Source organism: Sinohyriopsis cumingii, chromosome 8, assembly GCF_028554795.1.
Source record: "Sinohyriopsis cumingii isolate HCF-2022 chromosome 8, ASM2855479v2, whole genome shotgun sequence".
NCBI lineage: Eukaryota > Metazoa > Mollusca > Bivalvia > Unionida > Unionidae > Sinohyriopsis > Sinohyriopsis cumingii.
In genome coordinates this window covers 125,962,214-125,980,124 of record NC_142968.1, presented here as the reverse complement: position 1 = coordinate 125,980,124, position 17,911 = coordinate 125,962,214, and the positions used below count along the sequence as shown (strand labels likewise).

The 17,911-nt window shown below is 39.0% G+C and overlaps 1 protein-coding gene across 1 annotated transcript in view; it reads right to left on the bottom strand.

Moving 5' to 3' along the window:
* The window catches only part of LOC149794590 (kyphoscoliosis peptidase-like), a 42,573-nt gene extending 26,273 nt beyond the window's left edge, over positions 1-16,300 (bottom strand). The window contains exons 1-2 of the mRNA XM_089968876.1: positions 16,052-16,300; positions 102-314 (exon numbers count right to left, since the gene is read on the bottom strand). Coding sequence (XP_089825002.1) covers positions 102-314; positions 16,052-16,117 — 279 coding nt within the window. The 5' untranslated portion in view covers positions 16,118-16,300. The remainder of the gene's footprint in view (positions 1-101; positions 315-16,051) is intronic.
* Positions 16,301-17,911: the final 1,611 nt, after the last annotated feature.

The window sequence follows — 17,911 nt, the reverse complement described above, 5'->3', positions numbered from 1 at the left end:
CGCTTCATGTTTGTTGTCTTAATCTGCACTTGTATTTTGGTAACAAGTTAAGCTGATAGCGTGTTCACTTTATACTTGTTCTAGATTAAGGCTGCACCCACCTTAAGGGCATGCTTATCGATATCCTTGAAGACTTTTGGATCGGGTACGATATCTAGCTTCTTGGTCGTTGGAGGATGAGGTGGAACAACATGCGCAGTAGCCTCTACCTTGAGATCTTGATCCTTGATATTCCTGGAGACAGGTGGTTCTTGTACAATATTCAGCTTCTTGTTCTTTGGCTTATGTTGTGGAACTTCAACACTGGAATCGCTCTAAAATGGATACACACTCCTCTTGAACAATACTTGCACGATTTAGCAGATTAATTGTCTATTTCTCTACGAAACTGCAAAAATAGTTTATAAAAAATAGAAAATAAAAATAATATGAGAGAAGTGTGAAACTATATGTGTGCTGTGTGCGTTGACGTTCTAATAACATCACAAAATAACTGGAGCTATTTTGATCGTTGTACTGGAGAAATAGACACCTTTGACTTAATTGGATTTTATCCTTTTTATATCTTCGAAAACAAAATCCGATGCTGTACCCCATTTCGTCATTTGCTAAATGAAATATGTTTTACTATTTTATACAGATACCTGAATTATTAAGAAAGTTTACAATCAAGCACTGGAGCTTAATGGCCTGACCTTCACATATCTGTTGTTATAAATTTTTGGAACCGACATATTCAGTAACTTTATGCGCCAATTTTTTTTCTTTACTTATTTATTTATTTATTTATGTAGTAGGAGCAGTCTCATATATATCCGCAGAGACTTCTCTGTTTGTTTCACTGGAGAGGGATTCCATTAGCTACATTAATACGGTTTATCTAGGAAGTCGTTTTTTACCTTTATGCTGGCGCTTAAGTTAGTTTCGTTTTTATCGTTTCTTAATGAGTACTACAAAAGTCTTGAGTGGTACTGTTTTCAGTGTTATTCTATCATGTTGATCGTTACTTCTCTGATATCTTTTGCTATTAAATATCTTACCATTCTTGCCAACAAAACCTTGACCAGTAAATGTCCGTAACATTTTGGGAACCTACCTAAGTTAGGGTGTTCTTGCTATCAACATTCATTGCATCATGTTTCTCCTTGCATCTCGTCAATTTACACTCATTTGATGGTATTCCATGTCTTATTGATAACCATGAAAGAAATACTTACGCATAGAAAAGCCAATTGTAGCAGTTTTATAAATAATATATGTTACTATGCAAAAACTAGCATATAGTTATTATAAAAATATATATTAATTTATATTCGTCTGAAGTGAAGAGCAACTAGTTTTTGTACGCAGGTACACAAAACACAGCAGAAAAGAAAGATTAAACAGTTACCATTATGATAAGACATATACACTTAAATTACCTGTATTCTTTAGATAGCCAACATGTTATTGAATACAATAAATTAAACAAGACATAAATGTGCAAAGCCTCTCCCTGGCTCCTGCTAATGTTGATATTGCTGCTGCTGATGTTTCTGGACTCTGTACTTCTCGGTCCATGCTTCTTGCTCCTTTTTTAGTTATTCTTTAAAGACCTCTTTTGTCAGGTTTTGTGCCACTTTCACATCCAGATATTTTCAATCTCATCAGGCTTTGGCATCACGATGCAAACAGACGTGTGCTTCGTTTAGCTTTGCAGTTAGAAGACATCTTTACAGGCTGACGCATTAACAATGGATGACCAGACTGGAGACCACCCTGCATTATATGACTCTAGCGCGGACGCGATAGAAAACATCCCTGCGGTTGTTTGGTAGGAACGCTCATGATGTGGGATAGAGAGAAGTCAAAGAGCATAGAAAGTGATAAAAAAATTTTTAAACAAACCAATTACAATCATTTTTTTATAAACTTTTATTCAACCAACAAACAACCAACACATAATATGACACTAACATATTTTTTGTTCAAATGACATATTTTTTGCAAGGTTAATAAAGTAGTGAAGTCAAATTAGACTTCCACTGATGGAGGCTATTTGGAAATTGATGCACACTACGTTTCTTAGCTAAAGACAAGAGATATACATAATGGTCACAAAACATCTATCTACTTTGTCATCGTTTCCAAGAGTCATTATCAAAATAAGTCACTAAATATTCTACGAGACTGCGTTGATGAAAAAAAATACACACAATATTGTCCACATACTTTGGAATCTGTGTCCTTTAATTTCACATTACTGAATCTTGTCGTCTGGGCATTTCTTCTCATAAAGTTCATGATGTCGTCTTCCAAAGGCGTTAATCCATACGAATCAAAATACTCCACTCAGGCATCGTGGGGAACGTAGACGGCTACCCAGTGGGTTCCTGGGAGATGATTGTCGTCCGTGTTGATGACGTAAGTTTGATGGTCTTTAGGTTTGCGATGAGTAAGTTCATCTTTAGCGCACACGACAGGATTCCACTAAGTGGTGTACGAACTTTTTTTTTTTAAAAGGTAATAAAGTTCCCAGGTATCCATTTTGTATTGTTTTTTTTCTTCTTGTTTCACAGGTAATGATAAGTCATCAATAAAAAAATCCTGACTTTTTGCTTGAAAATCTCTGTGAAGCAAACGTCTCTTCGCTTCGTCTCCGTACTCTGTGCCAAGAGAGATTCGATGCGACGGATCTCTAGAGCAGTCAATGGAGGGGAGTCATGATCGCGCAAGTCTTTATACCACTGATGCAACACTGCTTCTTCGAGATGAGACCCCAAGTGGCATTCAGATACTCGCCCAATTTTTCTTCTTGGCTCATCATCAGACATTTATCGTGTTGAATTTGACTGGGATGATCATTTTGACATCCATAGTAATCTTTCTTGGTCAACCCTGTAATTGTTTCCGCCAGGTGTTTAGCAAAGCAGGAGACTATATCTTGTCCTTGTTCTCGTCATCTGGACATTACCATCACCTCTTCGTCTTTGTCTTTGGGTTCTGCTTCCAAGATATCCTTCCATTCCATTTCCATTTCCAAAGAGGTTCTCCCGTTCAAAGAGGAATAAGCGTCTTCCATAGATTCTAATAGTCTAGAATGACTTCTCACAAACAGTTGACTTTTAGAGTGTTGTCGAATTCGGCATACAAAATAACGTTTAATGTCTCGGTTAGAGTTTCTGCAAACAGAAGTTCCACACGCATCTGACCATATTGTATAGTGTGGAAATGCCCTTCGTCGCTGCCTTGGTCTGGAGTGAAATCAAAGGTCCACAAAGCATAACCTCCTGCATAATCGTCGTACGAAATTCCATGGCTGGTGTTGGTCCCTAACTGTCCCGTGGCTTCGTACAGGGACACGTACGATCTCAAGTAATTCTTCTCGGCAAACTTCGGTTCGAAAGGTCTGGTGCACAAGGTCTTGTCATCGCGACTGACTTCGATCTTGGATACTCTATAGCACTTAAACTCGAAAGGATTGGCAGTGGCGGCTCCGTTGAGGGCTTCGTTGCTGACGATGCCAATGATTAAACGTTTGGGTAACTGTCCTTGGAACAGATGATCTTCGATCATGGATCGGAGTCCAGCGGCAATGGTGAAGGTTTTCACTTCTACTCGTCGTATCGGATACTTGGCAATCGTTCTGCTCTAAGTGGGACTGATGTCGCTTCCCACTTTAGGTAACACATATACACGTCGCACTTAGAGTCTGGCTTCTTGGATGATGGCTTTATACTCGTTTGCACGGGTCACAAAATGGAAAACGGTACGATTCAGTTTTAGGCGAATATCCACCCCGTTCAGCAATACTTTGCTTACAACTACATGTCCAAATGCAAACGACACATCAGTTCTAACCTACATCCTTGCAGGATTTTCTTTCGACAGTCGTTAAAGCCCACATTGTGGGGATCGTCAAATGCTGTCAGGACTGTGTCGTTAAACTTGTCCTCGCCTGCTGTGCCAGGTTTCCATACGACGCAAGCATCAAGATGAGTGTTCTTGGCACATTTTCCGTACGTCAAGAGATTTTCAAGGTACGCTCGGTAAGTGTAAGTATCCATTCCGCTGCTAACTAGTTTGTTTTTCAAGTACAAATCCACTTCGCTGAACAAGTAATGCATGACATTGTTGACGGGAGCTACTCTGGCATCGGCTCCCGGAGCGGTGTCGTCCGTTTTGATCACTTTGACTTTCAGGTAAAGGTAACTGATATTCAGATCGATGTAATCTTCGGGCTGTCCTTTGATGTCAAACTCGATGGGGCTGAGGTCGTCAAAGAGGAGATGGAATGAAATTCTACTGATTGGGGTTCTTGCGTCGTCATCGTAGTGGATGGCATGGCAAACAGATCCAGTTTCGACTTGGAACATTCGCAAAACTCTCGGTGCATTCTTTATTTCTCTCTGTTAGTTAATAATCAAAAATGTCTAATTCTCGGACGGTTCTTCTTTTCTTCGTCTTTCTAGCTCTGGGTGCGTGATGTCCTCTGGGGGAGTTGTCTTTATCTTCTCTTTCTGCCTTGTCCTTGCTGTGGTGTCAGGGAAGCAGGAATGCCTGACTGGGCAACGTCCAGTACATCTATAGGAGTTTCTCGTCGGCCCAAAATGTCTTTTCCAGTTTGAAGCAAGACATGTTTGCATGCTCCCAGGAAGGCTTCTTTTGGGGATTTGTTTGTCGATGATGACATTTTGAAGAAATTCTTGCCTTGCGCAAAAGCGACATCTTTCAAGGCATGCAATCCTCGTGTCACCATTGGCTTTAAAACACAGGCCACCGAACGAAACGCAGATTGCAGCATATCTCCTAAACCATATCTTCGCTGTCGGGCGACTCCTCGGTACACATGATACATGACTTACAAGTCGTTAGAGAATCGTTTTCGAAAATGGAGTTTCACGGAAACTTTCCCTTTGGCGAATGGAATATTTTGTTCAAGATCTCCTTTTATGCCAATGTTTACACTGTCGAAATACTACTAACTGACGAGCAAATAGTTAGGATGTACGAATTCGCGGTGAACGTGATAGGTGGTTGCATCTTCCTCGTCATTCGTTGTGGCAGTATCCGGTTTGAAAGGAATGACTCGCAGTAACGGTGCGGATGTGTGTCCCACCACGTTGTACTCCACCACATAAGAGTACACAAATATCAAATTTAATCCTTGGTTCAGTTCTACAGAGTAACGAAAAATAAAACAACTTCGCAAAATTCAAGTTGTTGTTAATGGCTGTTATGAGCGAACCCTTGACCATCTTGAGGTCTCCACCCAAATTGTCAAACAATTCAGGACAAAATGTAATGGACAACGTTTTGGCATCCGAAAATTTCATCAGTAGTCGACGAGCCACCCTATGGTACTCGATGGTCACACTTAATCTCGTTTTGTCCAAGGTTTTTCAACATACAGATGTACCGTTGAGTATCGGGGGACACTGGTCGTTTCGTAGAGGCATCTACAGTTTCGTTTTCATTCAAGTATTGTTGCACTTGGTCGTTCAGAACTTCGACCTCAAAACTGTTTTGATTTTCAGTGATGTTTTTGATTTGTGTTGGGTGAATCATTTTGACCAAAGTCTCTTCCCAATGGGCTTCGTGATCCAATTGGATGGCTTCACATAATGTGGCCGTGAAACAGCACAAAGTATTGTCCGGGAACACATCCATGGAACTGTCACTGGGTAAAGTTAAGTAAAATTGTTTATTCATAATTCCAGAGTTCTGCTGTCTGAGGGGTCACTGGAAGTCAGAGGAGTGTCTAAAAAAGGATTGTTGTTATTGTGACTGTTGGGAACGTGATTGACGTTGGTCTCAAGAATCCCGTTGTTACCTTTACAGTATTTCAGGGAAGGATTGGGGAGAAGGTAACCGATGCAACCGCTCAGTAAAATGGTCCACAATTGTTTGTCTCCTTATTGCAATTCGAATTGGCAATGGCAGCGGCGATGACACAATACACCACAAAGATTTGGCAGAAAAAAACGATTTGTGTTTTTGGCACACGTTCTCCACACTACACCCATATGGGTTGCTTTTGTAAATCTTGCAGAGAAGAACTATGAGAAGGAGTGGTCACTAATATGATTGAAGCTGTGTTGAAGCGCATGAAGGTTACTTCTTTTTATAGTATATAACTTGCGAAGCGTCGATCCAAAAATCAAAACTGGGGTGATATCCTTTCCAACGTACTTTGACTTCTTTGACACGTCTTTTTCCCACTTTAAGGGTTCTTCGATCGAGAATGCTTTCGATGTCGTACACCTCGTCTTCTTTTGTGGTCACTCGTTGTAACTCGGGCTAGTAAAATGTTCCTTATAATACTTCTCCGTTCATGTCTTCCAATTCATAGACGGTAGGATGACGGCCACACGCACTCGTCCAGTCACACAAAACAATTCGGTGGTCCAGTTGGGTAAGTAACCTTCGTCGAAAGTGCGTTTGGTTTTGCCTATGCGCACCCAATCTTCCGTCGTCAACACTCCACATTTGTTGGGGACAGCCACAGTCGGGGACGTACCAAACAGACGCTCAAAGATGGTCACTTTGTTGTCGAGAGACACTTGTTCGAGGGCGCATCAGATGCTCCGATGGTAAGATTGGTTGTACGCTTTGACCAGGTTCAGTAAGACGTCTATGCACTTGAGAGTGTGTTGATGCGTAAAATATTTCCACATGCGTTCTTTCAAGGTGCGTTGAATACGTTCCACGATGCTCGCTTAGGTTTCTGCATTCTCGGTGGTGACCAAATGAATGTCTCGTTTCTTTAATTCTTTTTGGAAAGCATGGATATGGAATTAGGTGCCTTTGTCGGTTTGCCATCGAAGAGGGTGACGACCGCTTTGTTTCAACACCAGTTTTCCGGCTCGCACTAACTCAGTGCTCGATTTGGAAGTCAATGGCACGACCCTGGAAAATTTGACACAAAACAAACATTTGTAGCCACGATTGTAGGAGACCAAATGAGAGACATCGGCTAAATCGGTTTGCCATTGATGATCGATGTCTTCCACTCTGGTGCGATTTCTTGAAAATTTTCGCCGAATGGGTTTGTGTAAGGTGTACATGACTTGTTCTTGTAACCATCATTGTACTTGAGGTAAACGGATACTTTACAGTTGGATTTTGGCAGCACGACACAATTTTTTGAACTCCTCTTTATACCACAGGATGGGCTGGATCGTATTAAATGCTGGTTTACAAATTCTTCATTAGGACTCTCTCTCTTTAATAAGTCACCCACTCTTCACGGATGCTACTCTGCATGGGGTGAGGTGGTGATTTGGAAACGGCTTTACGTGTCCGACGTGCCACGGGAGTAGAAGTTGAGGGTAGTGGTGGTGGAAGTGGTGGTAATTGGATGCCTTTTGTTTTACTTTCCTTTTCACATCTGGTTTCCCTGCTTTATTTTTCACGTTTGTCGAAGGAGGAGTGGACATCATCTTTTTGACCTAAGCTTTGAGTTCTTCTCGTTGGGGTGTGGGGGAAGGGGTCAACAAGGACGCTATAATCTTACTTGGGATGGGAGCCGCTGACGTTGTTTTAAGGACTTCTAGAGCCTCTCCTTCCTCAGGCATCCGTGGGGCTGCGTCTGTCTTGGTCACTGGGGTGGTGGTGGTGATAGACTTTCATCACGGTCTTAAAATCATTCAGAGTCGGCCGAGCTGTTTCATATAAAGCTTTCTGGTGATAGAGTTGACGTCGTTGCAACACTTGACCACACCGTTCAGATTTATCTGTGTCTGACATTTCGCTTTGATCCATCAACGATTGTCGTGTTGTAACTGGGACATCATGGTCAAATGAAGATTGGGAGGTAAATGTGGATTGCGTTGTTCTTGCCAACAATGGAATTCCACCCATCGTTTGAAAGGCACTAAAGTCAGTTTTCGTCCTTCCGTCAGGTTCAAAAGGTCACTTCTGAGATCATTTGACCCCAGAGGTCCCTTTTAACTTCTTGATCCTTTTTTATCTTTGACCTATCCCTTGTGAAGCAGCTACCGCCATGAGTCCTGAATGCATTGTTCTCAATACTCCTCTCACCATAGTTGCAAACAACAGGTGAACAAATCCTCCACGTTGCACCAACATCTTTTTCTTTTGACGAATGTGTATTTTCTTTTGGACCATTTGGCGAAGAATGTGTCATTGCTTATCTAAGCACTCTCTGATGTTGAGACAAAGGTATCGTTCCTTTCAAGACATTCAGGCAGTATTCGCACACGATATCGACGACGTCTTTGGAGGTTGCTTGAATGAGTTGTTTTCCCATGGATGGAGGGGCTTTGGACAGAGCGGACAACACATCCCAATGCTTGGCTAAACGAGAAGACAGTCCTTTCCTTTTGTTTCCTTTCGGGGTAGAAGAGGAATGGCTTCTAGTGGGTGACATCTTTGTTTCGGAGCACACACAAAAAATATACTGACGTCGATGATTTGGCACACGTCCTTTTATCTTATTTTTTTAAGTAGGTCAAAAGGTGTGTGACCAGTCTTTTGACGACCTCTTTGACTATCGCTTCCTCAAAAAGGTGACGACTTTTCTTTCTATATTGCCAAACAATCTTCCCCTTTGGGTTCTTTTCTTTTCCTTTGGACGATATTGTCTTTTCTGGGGTAGACGTCGATGCTTAAGCTAATCGTTTCTTCGGATGTTGGGTCAAACGACGAGACTGTCCTTCTTGTTTTTTCCTTGTTGGACAGGAGAACAGTGATAGTGATGTGCACTTCTGGCGGGTGACATCTTTTTGCGTTCAGGAGCAAACACAAAAAATACACCGACGTTGATGACTTGGCACACTTCCTTTTATCTTATTTTTTTTAAGTAGTATTTTTTGTATAGCTGACTGGGCCTGTGACCTGTTTGTTTGACGAACTCTCTGGTTATCGCATTATCGCCCAAAAAAATCCTCCCTTTTGGTTGTTCCTCTTTTTTCTTTGGACGATGGGGTCTTTTCTAGGATAGACATCGATGCATGGCTAAGCGTTTTCTCGGATGCCGGGTCAAACGACGAGACTGTCTTTTTCTTTTTCCCTTTTTGGACAGGACAACGACCATAGCGGTGGTGTGCACTTCTGGTTGGTGACATCTTTTTGCACAAAAACACTGATACCCGTCGTTATCCCCAGGTCGTTTTTATAGTGGTGGAATGCGTCTCCACTGATTGTCGATCCGTCGTATCATCTTTATGGCAAGTATCACACGACGTTGAGGGGTACGCAACGGGCTAAATCGGGTCTGTTTTGCTTGGACCAATCCAGTATACTCTGTAACGTGCCCGATCTCTCTTGGACTTTGATTTTGGGCGAGGGTACCTTGTTAGCAGCTACCTCAGCTGCTAATGAGGACGATGGTGTCACCGCTGAAGGAGAAGTTCCTGGAGACACGGGTTTCCATTTTGTCATCAAATTGGGAAAGACGCGTGTCAAATTGGGTTTGGCTGGCAACGGAGAAGTGGAAAAACAATTGACTACTGGAGACGCGGTCACCGTCACTGCAGGCCCTGGTGTGGGGATGTAAGGTTGCGTCCTGGACACATTGCCTCTCTTGCGAGTAGAAGATGCTTTCTGGGGTCTTTTCTGATGGCTTTTCTCTTTCTGGGGACAGTCCTTTTTCTGGGTGCTGTGACCTGGTCTTAAAACCACTGCTCTTTTTTTCTGGGTACGTTTTTGTCGGGGAGTGAATTTTTTCTTGGGAATGACTTTTGGGGCACTGGGATCCCATTTTATGAGGGAGCTGTCACCGTTAACATCGTAAGACTTCTCTGAGACTGGTTTCTAAGACACGAGCAAGTATTTGTGGATTTTGTTTTGCGACTGATGCCGTACAATGCACCAATCAATTTGTCTGGAAGACGAGACTGAAGGAAGGTCATATTGACGGTGTGTGAAACAGACCAAAAGTGTCCGAGGTTTTTATAGATATTTTTAAGTCGACAGGGACGTGTACACGAAGGCCCTCCGTCTTGGTACCAGTGGTGAAAAAGATGGTTGCGAAATCGAAAATAATCGGGGGTAGTAGGTTTTAAATCCACGAGTATATAGGCGTGAGGGGTTGGTGTGAAAAGGAGTTCCTGTTTGGCTATCACTTGCACTTGCGATTTAGCTCTAGGACTTTTAAACAAGACCACGTAATGAACATTGAGACTGATGGTGCGATGGACTTTACTTTGTTAAAACAAATTTTGGATGATGTAAATGAGATGATGCCCTATGCCCGTAAACCACGGTTTAATTTCTTAACATGTCGTCGAAGATGACCAGATGGGTTTGACAGGGGTTAGAAACGATCCCGTGGTCTTCGCCAAGAATGCCTTCCACAAACACAAGTCGCCTCGGCTTTCTCGCAGGAGGTTGTACGCCGATTGCCACTCTTTGTAACACCACACGATACCTTTAGGAGGACGATCGATCAAATGATTTTTATGTTCGATCAAACGTTTGACGAATTCGGTTTTGCCGGAACCACTCGGTCCAGCAATTAACATGTTAAAGGGATGGCGAAGATACAAGGACTCCCAACTAGCACGATCTAACTTTGTGTCAATGACTTTGAAAGTGGTGGAAGAGGGAGCAGAGACAGTAGAGGTAGCCATAGTGAAGGGGATGTCATTTTTGAAACGATCACAGACAAGACAAGCGTTTTTATCTTTCTTCAGAACACGTTTATTTCAAAATATTTTAAAAATGGAACACGAAGGACACAAATACATCAAAGCCAAATAGTTAAGTATATCGATAAAATACACATCAAAATTATCAGAGTGGAATATCAACAAGTCACTGTACAACATTTTTTGTGACGAAGGTTTAGTGTCCAAGGGACACTGTGTAGTGTTCTTAGAGTCTCTACACTTAGCACAGTCTCACAGGGGTTCTCTTGGAATGACCTTTCTGCTGTGTTGGTGTCAATGGTGGTCCTGTCCTGAATGGAGTGGTTTTCCTCGGCGTCGGGTTCTTCTGACACTGCGGTTAACACTGGTTTAAAAGTTAATTTTTCACTGAATGTTTGAAGTAAATGATCACAAATCATTGGCATAGTTTGCCACTTCCTTTGTCCAAGCCTCGAAACCATGTCTTTTCTAGTCATTAATATCTTCCCAGTGAGTGTGTAAGTCACAAGCTACACACACATCTCTGTAAACATCTTCAGTGACTAAATGTTGACGAATCTTTATTTCCCGTAGAGGTAGAGAAGTATTGAGATGAAGGCGCAAGTTTTTTAACAGAATGAGACTCTCGCGTACATTTAAAGGTACCACCCTCATGATTTTGGTGGTACTGTGTTGTACAGATCATAAAGAGCCCACAAGAAATGGGCTGGTAAACGAAATCCCAGAAAGGAAGTCACTAACACAAACACCACATCTCGACCCAAATTCATTGAACCCAGTTCACGTAAAAAGCGTTGATAATTCACCATAGTCTGAATATTGTCCATGATTTCCTTGCACGGCAATTGTTGTATCACTAATGATAAAGGTCGTGGCATGGTAACAAGTTTTTATACCCTCTTTTGATGAAGGTAATAAGTGTACTTTTTGAACAGAAGCGGTTTTATTTCAGTACCGTACCAAAACTGCTTAGTCACTAACTCACACACCTCACGTCGCACAGTGGTTTCCTCTTGAACCAAGATCTGTTCGTGTAAAAGATGTCGGTAATCATCTAACTCTTCCTCTGGAATTCGATGTATTATTGTTATCTTGTAAATGGAATGAGTGGCATCCAAAACTTTCTTAATCTCGTGTGATTCATCACGCCAATCATTTTGCGGGTCACAGGATATGGCTTAGCAGGCCGCATGCGACCCGCGGGCCGCGTTTTTTGTGACCCCTGATGTAGATAGGGAAATACCAATAGTCAACTAGGAAGAAGATCTAGTCTCCCATAGCAGTAAATACGTGGGTTCAGGGCAAGTAGAATATGTCAAACATGGCTCGGATGACAGCTATTTTCAATTGCGTCAGCCTGTTTAGTACACACTGTTATGTAGAATTATCATCTAGGAAAAGGGCTTGTGTTTGCACTGTAAGCATCACATGGTGTCAAAAATGACCTTCGGACGTGAAAAATGCAGGTATAAACTTTGAGGTTGAGGTGCAGAGACTTCTGATGCTATGAAGTACCACTTACGTCTCTGGTCAAGTGGATAATATTAGTATGCTTTGTTTTAATATAGCTATACAAAAACAAGGATTTATTTTTGTCCTCACTTGTGTATTTTATTATTTATGATATTTAATACTAGGCCGATGAATACGGCATTACATTTGTGCATAAAAACTGTCCCCTGCCATTCTTACAAGATTTGGCAACAGTTGATAATGTGAAACCTAAGCTATTGTGTAGAAAGAAGAAAAGGTAATGCACAAATAGACAGATGGATAAGGACCAGTACATACAAGAGTTACTTGTGTATTCTCCTACTGCACGTACGTCCCAAAACGCATTGGTGGTGGGGAGGTGAAGGTTTGTCCTTTATATCAGCTAAGCATTATTTAAACAACGAAAACTTTTTCTTCTTCTTACATTGGACTGACAAAATATATAATTTCAAACATAATTGAAAATACACATGTAGAGAGAGCACAGAAGTTACGTGAATACAGGATTGGACAAATCAAAAGGCATGTTTTAAAACGATTCCACCAAGGGCGACATTGAGAACTAGTCCAGTGCAAAATTAATCTTCTATTGGTTAACAGTGTTATCCTTATATCAATACATAGTCTGTGTTATGTATTGTTAGTTTAGTGCGCACATAGAATTAGGTCAAGGATTCGGCAACCTACAGCACGTGTCCCATAGAGCGGCACTTAAGGGGTTTCGTGTGCCACGCCAGGGGTAGCCAAAAAGCTAGATTTTAAGTTTTACTCTCTTAATGGTGGTACGTGCTCGTTCATGTTGTAATTAATCCGGAAAAAAAAAAACTGGCAAGCCATGTAAAATAGGTTGCCGACCCCTGCATTAAGTATTTGTATTTGTGTGTATACTGTATTGTACAGTAGAGAGATTAGATAATCTATATAAGTGACAATTATCTTACCTATAGAAGAAGGCCCGTAGATTTCTTAGGTAAATAAAGAAGATAATCAGTATGCATAACATAATACAAAAGCCGACATAAAAGGGACCCCTATAACATACACACACACACACACACACACACACACACACACACAGAGAGAGAGAGAGAGAGAGAGCAAACAGAACGGAAAGTTCTATTCCTGGCTTCTAGAGGACAATGCTTGTCAATACTAACATAATTTGTCGGTGGTATAGGCATCCATGCGTAGCAGACACACAAAAGTTACTCTCTTTATTATATCTCATCTGTACACGGTCATTCCGGAGTCATTATATTAATAAGAATAACAAGAAATTTGAAACATCATTTAGGTCTCTCTCTCTCTCTCTCTCTCTCTCTCTCTCAATATATATATATATATATATATATATATATATATATATATATATATATATATATATATATATATATATATATATATATATATATAGCACCTGCGATAGCACTTTCCGTTCTGCTTGGAGTATGTTTGTAATTCTCTATAACATCGACGAGTAGCATAATTTTTGGTGATTTATCCTTAGTTGTGATAGAATATGGACTGGTGCGTGCAGGCAAGGCGATGGGTGCCGTTTAACCGCAGACATGGGTTCGAATCTCCGTAAAGTACGAATTAAAATTATCTAACCTGTATGATAGTATTATTATATTATATTTCAGGAATAAATTGTTTTCCGTAAGATTGATCAAATAATAATGTCACAGTTTCGGGTCAGCTGGTGCCGGGTACTAGTAAGCATATAGTCGCGTGGCCGATGCATAGTTTCAGTTTACGAAAAATACAATTGGATTTATTCAGTTCGTTTTCTTTGATGTGCAGTTGGTTGTTTTATTCAGTCAACCACGCTCTTTATCGACATGTATTCAATAGCAGTAAAGGAAATACAGACAAAATGAGTCCAGTAAACATGTTTTAAGTTAATCACTACAATAAACACCTATTCTCAATACAATCAAACAAACCTTTCGGGTCCAAAACCAACGATCCGATACCCAATAAGTCATGTCAGACGCGAGAGTTGGACTTCTCTCTCTCTCTAATATATATATATATATATATATATATATATATATATATATATATATATATATATATATATATATATATATATAAAATATGTGTGTATTTCCATATCAAAATTAATTGATTTTTGTACGCAGCATGATAAGAGTAAGAAGCTCTTTTTAGAGATATTGTGGAAATATTTCATTAATTTAATTTGGTACTAGCGATTTAGGTGTCAAGCCAGAACGCATATCTACTTTTAAGTTCCATAATATTTCAAGTGTGATCAAAAACTAGATGTGTTACAATATAACACACAAAAATAAAAACAGATGACATTAAAATATATTTAAGTAAGCGGATTTAGTTTTTTTAAAGTTGTTAAAGACGGTAATGGCAATTATTAGGTTGTCTTAATATAAATGCATGCTTACTAATGTCCGTAATTAGTCATATTGCCTTAATTCTATAATTCTTAAGAATGCTGGTCAGTTTGTTTCTTTTTTGTTTGAACATGTGCATCTAATATGTTAAAAAGTTAAAGATGCGCATTGTATAAGGCAAGATCCTGGAAGTAAAATTCGAAAGGTATATTTGCTCTTTTTTTTAAAGAAGGTTATAATACCTTCGCATTTTGAGTGTATGTAAAAAAAATCTATCAAAATCTATCGTTTCTGTTGTACAAATACTTTCTGTAATGAACAAGTGTTTATATTCACATTTATTTTTGATGAAATTTAACAAAATAGATTACAACACTCGATTTCACAACTTTATGACAGTGATATAAATAGGTCAGTTCAAATTGTAACACTTTTTACTAAAAGAAAATGTCAAAATTGTTTTATATAAAAGTTCAACATTTATCTCCACAAACGGTCAATATTTAGCAAACATTGGACTGTGCTTAGGGCCTCATGACAGTTTATAGAACTGCGACTCACTCATAAGTGCGTATATTGACCGAATTATTTATACCATTTTGAAGGTGAACCTGTCATGATGCCCGTGATCACCATGTTACATTTTGTTACATTACGTAGAGTAGCGATACTTTTATGAGGGGAAAATTAGCAGCTTGTGATTTATACATAGAAACAGACCGGAGATCCATACCGATTTAATAAACAGGTCGAGTTACAAGGGGCAAGGAACGAACTTAACGTTGTGAGGCATAATATAGCAAGTGGAACTGCATTATAGTCACAGTCAATTATTTTGAAATCTTACATGCAAATGCATAATTTTTAATGTTAGACCGCTTCATCATATATTTTTGATGATTCTATGGTTTCCAATGTATCACCGGTGCACTTAAACCTGTTATTCGCTCGACTGACATGTAACTAGAGTTTATTTGTTTAAGGAAAAATGAGCTGACTTAATTGTACGTATATCACCAACTTTATCCTTGGTCATTCTGTGAGCCTTCCAATCGTATTCTGATTTCATTAGAACTTTAAGTTAATGACCAGTTAAATTTATAACGATATGTAAGCTCAATGTGTGAAAAAACACAAAATTTGAAATTTAGTTCAGTCCATTAAAACTATATTTATGTCCATTATCGAGTGTTTTGTGCAAAATCGTATTCGAACTTTATTCTTTATTAATTTTCACCTTTTATACGATTTCTCAGATTAAATTAGCAGAAAGGTTAATGACGATTCTGCAGAACAGGATACTGATATAATAACTAAGAAACATCAGAAAACTAATGAGCAGGAAAAGAAAACAATATTATAAGCTTTTGAATACTGACCAATGAACTTTGAATACATCTGAGGCATTTACGGCATAGAAATACATTATTGGAGATAATATTTAATGCATAGAAACTAGTTTTAAACAAGATTTTTTTGGAAGAATGATACTTCTCATCATAGTCAGAGTATGTCATTTACATTAGGCAGATAAGCTTGTAAAAGAGACAGTGAAGGACAGAGATGTTTAACTTTGTTGACTATGCTCTTTACCTTCCCTTGGTCAGGTTCAACCTTTGTTGACACTACAGTTGATTTTGACGACGAACAACCCATCATATGCTTTCGTCTCTTCCTTTTTTTATCAGAGATCGACTGACTTATAACCTTTGCAGAAACGAATACCAGTCCTACGGCTTGGAGGGCATAGTCCTAAATTGTCAGAAGAATATCATCGCACAATAACCAAAACTGAGACGCAGCTGGCTTTCAATTATTCGGGCAACATTCGTATAGTCAGAAGTATTTTACCGAGACATGGACGATTGCATTATACGTACGATATTTCTATATACCTTGCAAAACCAGGAAGTATCTAATCGAACAATAAAGGTTGCATGACAACACACGATTTGTTGACACATTACTGTATATGTAAGGAATATTGATCCACGGTTAATTTTAAATATTATGGTACACCTTTTAGTGTGTGGTCTTCGAATACGAAAGACTATACTGTATTTAACAAATACATTAGCTTTATAATCACCATACGCGAGTCCTGACAAAGTACGGTAAATGCAGAACTCTGCATAATCGCAAGTAGAACAATGAGAACATCAATCAAAATACATAGGTCTACCATTTGATATCAGTAAAGCTCTCTCTCTCTCTCTCTCTCTCTCAGATCGATCGATTAAAATGTTCCGGCCATAAACATTTTGTTACAATCTATTAGACAATATGGTGATACTGCTTCAAATCGTTTCGGTATTTTGGTTCTTGAAGCAATTTATCTCCTGCAGTAGACAAGCATCGTGCATTTTTTTTGTGTGCACACATTATGAAAATTTCAGAGAAAATTATTTATGGAAACCTTGTAAATATTATATGTATTTATGTCAAGACAAAATCTCTTAGTTGCTCAGAGTTGCATTATATATCTACCATTGGTTATTTGGAGAAGAATAAACATAAAATAGTTAGCATTGACACACACACACACACACACACACACATATATCGAATAGCCTGTGAGGGACGAAGCATAGATGTTTGTTTATCCTTGAAATTACTAGACGGCCTTTAACTAATTTGTGGAATGATAGTAGTTACATTTATTGCAAAGTTAAATGCAATCGTCCATGTCTCGGTAAAACACTTCTGACTATATCTATGACATTTCTATATCAGAAGGTAACTGTTTCAGTTTTATCACCCTTATATATTTCTGATCTTGCTGTTGTACAATGTATACAACTGCAGTTTCATTATTTACTATTATGCGCATGTAAATTTCAATTATTACACTCAATTTTAGTTCCTTTACTCACAGTCTCCATCTGTTTACCAACTACGGCGTCATTTTGTCGATTTGAATAGGCATTGCGGACACACTTGTTATCATCGTTGGATATACGTGAATAATTTACACTTCAATATATTGGAGTAGTATAACTATTTCGGTTCAATTTTTGTTTTTAATCACTGTTTTCGTCCGCATAAATAAACATTTAGCGACACTTTGAGTTTCATTTATGTTCATTATTTTAAAAGGTCTGTTTATGTGGTTAAAACAATTATTTCTCTCTAGCTTGTGGCCCATTTTATATTATGATCGGTAAGTTTAATTGAGACTTCAAATAAGCGAATTCTCCGCCCACAAGAAATATGGTTTAATATCAATGAATGATTCATCAAATCGTTATTTCTGTTCTTATTTAGAATCTTTTAAGCAAATATTTTCGTTGTTGTGACTCTGTTGAAGTATATTCTTTCCATCCATCCCTCATCAGTTCATTTTCGGTTTGAAGGCATATTACAGGAGATAATTTTTCACACGTGTTTTTTAGCCTTATATATATATATATATATATATATATATATATATATATATATATATATATATATATA